Source organism: Colletotrichum scovillei, assembly GCF_011075155.1.
Source record: "Colletotrichum scovillei strain TJNH1 chromosome Unknown Contig00015, whole genome shotgun sequence".
Taxonomy (NCBI): Eukaryota; Fungi; Ascomycota; class Sordariomycetes; order Glomerellales; family Glomerellaceae; genus Colletotrichum; species Colletotrichum scovillei.
In genome coordinates this window covers 380,351-386,929 of record NW_023336273.1, presented here as the reverse complement: position 1 = coordinate 386,929, position 6,579 = coordinate 380,351, and the positions used below count along the sequence as shown (strand labels likewise).

Sequence of the window (6,579 nt, the reverse complement as noted above, 5' to 3'; positions counted from 1 at the left end):
TGCAGGTAGATACCACCACCGCAGACACGATGTTGCCAGTGTTTCCGACTGGAGGCCTGAACCAGAGGCTTCGCCGGTGAAGAGAGAAGACATATTTGACTGCGGAAAGTTATCACATGCAGATACGGCCACGTACTGGAACACCGGCGAACGTGTATCCGCCTACGTAGCTGTATAAATGTAGACCATCTGACGATGGCTAAAGCCTACAACCCAGCTATCTCATCTTCAATCTCCAAGAGGCTCGGTTCCCTAAAGAGACTGTATGCACATTGAACCACCTCACGCAAAGATATTACCGTCAAAATGACAGTGCGGCGAGGTTCGAGGGTCGACGCAGCCTGGTCCTCGTGCCTTGAGGTAGTCGAAGTCATCTGCACCGCCACGAGTGGCGCACACATGTTCTATGGTGTGGTCGTGGGGATCCGTAACCCCCTCGAGTGGGATTGGCTGGGTGATTATCAACTTTTGTGGGTCTTCGAAGACGGAGAGAACGTCAAGGTATGGCAAGAATGCGTCGAGCGGCCCCGACCAAGCAACGCGTCTTGGGCGCCCCGTCTTCAGTGTATTGTGGGCTGCTACGAGACGGACGATGGCGTCAATCTGTACGCCGTCGAGTGGGATGGCTACGCCTGTCCGACGTGGGAAGCAGAAGAGGACCTCTTCAGTTACGGCCAATTGATGGCCGAGCATGACGAGACTTGCCAGTGCGCGCCAGGCCTTGGGAGTGGCCACCGACACAATGAGTGGACCGGACGAGGTCGGCGAAAAGCGGGTTCAGTCACGCCGCTTGTTGGTTTGCGGCCGACAGATGTAGACTCAATGGTAGAAAACTAGGTCGGATGAGGTTCTGGCGCTCTGGGCCATCGATCAACTTGTGCCGTTACGTGGAGCGACCAGATATGGTGCGCTGCCTGAAGTGGTTCTGGGGTCGCCGATCTGGCTCTGACACGACCAGGGGCGCTGTCAAATCCAGAACGAGCTCCCTTGATCACGGTGCAACACACCCCAGATTGAAGAGCAGCTTCTGGGGATGCAAAGATCCACCGTTCAGCAGCTTTGCCGCGAGGTCCCAAAACAATATTTGCAGCTACGTACTGTACATATGAGTCGAAATGTAGTGTTCCAACGTTCCATCGAGACACTGTCCGAAGACAGTATTTGCACTTCCGAGGCATTGTCAGCCAACTAAATGTCCCCAGAGTCTTTGCGTTCATTCGACGTCGAGTGAATGGGTTTCTTCCATGTCGCCCCACATGGAGCGACCTCGACCGGCGCCTCCCAAGACTGGCCCCAAGTGACGTTCCGCCCCGCTTGTCTCGAAGGGACGGACGAAGCAAATCCAACCCCACACCGCCAACAGCGACCGACCGTCATCTCGTCAATCGGCGGCAGGGGCTCGCCAGGCTTCAAACGCCGTATTCTGCAACAAGAAACGTCGAACAAAGCGTCTTAAGAAACCTGCCGGAACAAAGATTGAGCAGGATGGTTCCAGTCGCAGTGTCGATACATGCACCATTAAAGAAGCGGACGAGATGACAGAACGGGAAGGCTCCACTGAAGCCAGTACGCTGGCTGTGGAGCCTCTTCAGTTTATCCGTCGTGTGGACTTGGACGGCACGGCGGCCGGTCGTTCTCTGATTGGAAGCATGTTGAAGAAGTTCTGATCTGTCAAGGGAGATGGAAGGGAGATGGGAGCACGGCTGCGAGCGCGGTATCAAATCAAGAAGAATGTGAAGAAGAACGAAAATCCTATGATCAGAACGAATGTGAGAACCACCTGATAATGTATGTAACAGGACGATCGCGGAAAAGTGACCCTTTTCCCGATTCGTGATGTAATTTGAATCTGAATACTACATGTAGATGAAGAACACCACGACCTGCGGGCTCATAGCCTAAAGATCACGTCGGTATAGTCCAGTCGGTGGCTCTGACGTGGAACAGATGGGCTTTTTGCATCCCCGCTCGCGCATAACTCAAGTCTTTCTCTGCAATCATCCTATGCTAAATTCGAAATGCCATCAGCTATGATACAATGCCGCGCAGGACCTCGCGTGAAAGGAAATCAAGCGAGAAAGATGAGGCCTCTCAATCTTTCCACGTGGTTATCTGCTCAGGAAAGACCGATACTGGAAGAGGAGTAGGTTCAACGTTCTCCCCAAAAACACCTCCGTTGTCGACGTTCCCAAGAACAAAGCCCTGTTGCGAGATGGGCTGGCCATCAAGATCATAAACCAATGGAGAGAGCGGACCCTCATAGATAGCGTGAGAAGAGTCAGCCGCATTTGTCAGGCATCCATCAGTGAACCCGGTTTGGAGATGTGAGCTCTCAGTATAAGAGTCACTCGGTATGCGATGCTCCACTGGCTTGCATACACAGGTTCCGTACCCAGCATACCATCCACAGTAGCAATCGTGAGCCGCATAAAGGAAGGCTGGATCGTAGACTGCTGAGCCAAGGACCTCGAAGCATGTTTGACCGCACATGGATCGTAGAAAACACGGACTTGGGTCAATCAGCGACCACTCACTACTTCACAGCATTCGGAGAGACTCACTTCATGAACGTAATGTGCAAACAGATGGGGCACATCTGGGCCAAAAGGCCAGCGGAGCCCGCATTGTAGTAACCGCTGAACATCTGTTCCTGGAGGGCCATACTCAAGGAGGTGACGGCTGGAGACTGCTGTGTATATATTGAGATAATGTCGTTGAGGGTCGGTTGCCCAGAGGACGTCAGCCTGGCAGACGATAACAACGAGCACGGCGACGTGGCATGGCCTCTGGTGTCAGAGTACGATTCTATGTCTGCTTGCTGGCGCTGGAAATCTATTGATGGTGACATAGCAGCAGCGGGCGGGGTATGCGGTCCGACGATATCTTCTTGCATAGCCTCCGTCTCGTTATCAAGCGTCGGCGTGGCCGCAGCGGGCGCCAAAAGATACTCTATTGAGATTCGAGAAGGCATTGCTATCGGAGGGTTTGCCGAGTATGTTGCTGAGTGTTTGCTGTGCTGGAGCAGAATGTGAAGTACGTGACTGAGGAGATTGCCGCACTATATATGTCGATGGTTCAAACTGCGCACCTGTTGATCTTCGTCAAATCAGGCATGCTAAACTTGCGCAGGTAGTACCGAGTACTGGTCGTCAATGGCGTCACGGCCGTGGAGATGGCTGTTGGTTTTTGTGCCAACTTGCACAAGTCGGCGTGTCGGACAAGGGTTCGGGTCGGCGAAGCGGAATCGCCGTAGGCGATGAGAGGGGTGATGCATACCTGACCAGTGGCTAGAAGAGTGTGAAGCTCTGCCAACACGAAGACGAGCGTCGGAGTCAGGGGAGTAGTTGACGCGTGCGCAAGAAACGACGCTCACCCACATCTGGAGCGCGATCTGGGTCGCAACTGGCTGCGGGGCTTCCTGGCGGTTATGCTGCATCACAGCCGCTTCTGGATGAGAGGGCTGGCCGGGGTGATCCCGTGCTGTTAGCCCCTGTTACAATAGGTGATCAATGTATAATGTCAAACAAACAGGCTTCGTTGCCCAGATATCGCCTTCCATTCCGAGAAGGAAGCAGTCAATACACTATCGCTTTGTCTAAGGCGGCACGACTGATTGTTGGGGACAGCCTTGAGTCTCTGCGCGGGCCAGGCAGCTGCAAAGACCTTTCTTATGGCGTTTCTATTTGCTGGCCTGGAAGCACCAGGGTATCTGGTTCTTAGTGGTTACCATCGGATCCTCCCCGTTTGCTACGTTGACAAACAACGCCAACAAGAACGTCCGAACGGTTCAGGGCAAATACGCAGCCGGTTGGTGTTCTGCCCTTGACATCGGTCTCAATAAGCTTGCATATGTTGTCGGATTATTAGTTCATCTCGCTCGGCAGTGGACATGTGGTACAGCCATGCAAGTCAATGTTCAATTTATATGATTGAATTCTCTAGGACGCATGTCTCTATTAATTCACAGACCTTACTGCCCGTTCATATGCAACAACTCCGTACAAGGACCCAGTGCAAGAACCCAATCAATTACTGGAGGGCTAGCGGTAGGTGCCGTGCGTGGTTGGTTCCAGCAGAAACTCGTGTGCCAGCCAGCACTGCGACAAGACGTCTCAATGCTATTTTATGTTCACATCCTCAACCACAACCCAGTCGAGCGGCCTCGAGTCATACCCTGACAACGAGTGCTGCAAAGGTATTGTGTATCGTTCCTTCCAAGGCAGCCGGTGGCGCGGAATGTAAAAATACTCCAGAAACCCCTGGCCCTTATTATAATACAGTACGCAAGTTGTCAATTCGTCACTCTTCTGGCAGAACAGGCTGCCATAAGCTCGAATTCTGGTATGGTCGTCCATATCATCGCTCTCCTCTTGGATGTTCAACGTGAACCGCTGGCTCGGGCCCTGATGGCGCAAAAGGTCCCCAGAGCTTTTACACCGAGGCCGTTTCAGCGACTCGGCCACCTTGGCTTCGTATTGGAGATCTCCAACCCAATCCATGGATGCAGCTGCGAGATGAAGCTCGTGGCAGTCTTCACCAAGCGCAAGTCGCTCGAGGTCAGATCCAAAGAAAATGGGATTGGCCTTGAGTTTAGCGGCTGTTTCATGCCATGTGTTGTCCTTGAAGAAGATGTTCATGACATAATCGAGTACTTCCTTCGCTGACCTGGGCATTGGGGAATAATGTGAGCGGCAAGTCGGAGCTGAGCTCTTGCTAGACCGTGATTAGAGGTCGCCCTTATATATGATATACTCAAAAGGTGTGCGGTGCGAGGTAGTGTGTCCATCTCGTTGTTGCATCGCCGTGGAGCTTATTTTAGCCGGCAATCAGTAATGATGGTGTTGATCGCGCGAACTGGTCAAGAAGGGCATTTTCGGCTCATCGGTGAAGTATCTTCTCTGGTAGGTTGGTGACGATTCTGGAGCGTTTCGCAGTCATATATGGGACCAAGAGAATAGCGGATCAGCCAGTCTTGGAACAGTCGCAGGATTGAATAGGCTTGATTTCCAATATCAACGAGATACGGTGCAACGCGAATGAGCCGTTTTGTTCTCCTAAGAAAGCAAGCAGCACTGTAGTCTACGTACAGAATCTGGATTTTCCATTTGCATGGCTTGTCAGAGATGGAAGCGAGCCACGGGAAAGAGGTTCAGATCACCATTCAGGCGTTGGAGACCAGACGTTATTAGAGACGGATCGCGTACGACGCCTCCAGACGACGACGTTGAAGGGCTTGGGCCATGCCCAACAGCAGCGTAGCACCCTTATAACTCTTGATGACAGAGGTGATTCACGTGAATGACAGCGGTGATATGTACAGTTGTATGCATGGGCATGAACTCTTTATTCCTCTTTATGACATCACAGGATGAAGATGGACCCGGCGAATTCCGGTGCAGGCCATGTGCGCTTCCTATCAGAGCCAACCTCCGGGATTGTATGGTGGCTGCTTCCGCTTCAACTCTGGCTTGACGGCCTCAAAGTCATAGCCTTCTCGACCCCGCCTGATGGGGGCCAAGAGCACGTCAAGGTCATCCTCTACTAATGGCGAGTCTGGTTCGTCTCCAGCTTGCACCTCCACGTCCTCCCTCTGTCGATATTCGGACGGATGGCCAGAGCCCAATCTATCCTCCACAGACATAGTGTTTGTTTCATTCATAACGCTCTCGAAACGGCTGCAAACATCTCGCAGCTGTACCACAACTTGTTCGATGTCGGACATGAAGGCGGTTCCTGTGAGAGCCAAGCTTTTCCAATAGTCAAGTTCTTGCCTGAGGCGGCCGGAGTCTCTCACAAGTTCTTCGAGACGTTGTTCCTTACTGACCGGTGCCTTCTGAGACTGTATGGTGCTGTTTGCGAGGTCGGTTGCGTGGGTTCTCCCGCCCAGGGCCGCGACTGCGTTGTCTATGTCGCTTGGTAGGCGCGGCAGACCGTTTGATCGGCGAGGGCGCTTCAAAGGTCTGGCCGCCATGTCGGATTGCCATAGAAATGAGGTGGAGTGCTGTTGGGTTGCCGAGCGAAGTACGTGACATGGATCACCTTATGTGAGGACGGACACTGCGTTTGCCAACCGCGAAACTGACGCCAGATGTAGACGAGATATAATTCTCGTAAGCGTAGCAAGGTTGTCTGGTCTTCTTCGGGCTGCTCTCGTCGCCAACTCGATGAGCGAAGAACCAGAGATTTCCCGGATGCGTGAGCCAGGAGATGATCTCGTCTTGATATAGCATACTCTATGCATGGATGCCGTGGGTATGTATGGACTGTATAGCATAATGATCAGCTTTGAAGCTGTCTCCATAGCCCCGGCGCCATTGCAGATGCTTTGCAAAAACGGCCATTCGAGGGAAACGCTGACCGTCGAGCCGTTGGTGGCTTCTGCAAAACCCGGTTGCGTAGAGCCTCGCTTCTCAGAAGGCGGTATCGGATGTCGTAACGAGCTTACACGTACGAAGAGCACAATGTGTCTTGTCCAAAAACAAAGGCAGTCTAGAGCCATGGTTCGAACGATATAAATCTCTTCATTGGCGATGACATGAGCTGGGCTACCAAGTCACCCCAGACGCGCTGGAAGAGATC

At 52.7% G+C, this 6,579-nt stretch overlaps 1 protein-coding gene across 1 annotated transcript; it reads left to right on the top strand.

Moving 5' to 3' along the window:
• Positions 1-306: 306 nt before the first annotated feature.
• HER10_EVM0002874 (uncharacterized protein) lies at positions 307-837 on the top strand (the record flags this gene model as incomplete). The annotated part of the gene is made up of 1 exon (XM_035472567.1): positions 307-837. The coding sequence occupies one exon, from the start codon at positions 307-309 to the stop codon at positions 835-837; it is 531 nt and encodes a 176-aa protein (XP_035325710.1).
• Positions 838-6,579: the final 5,742 nt, after the last annotated feature.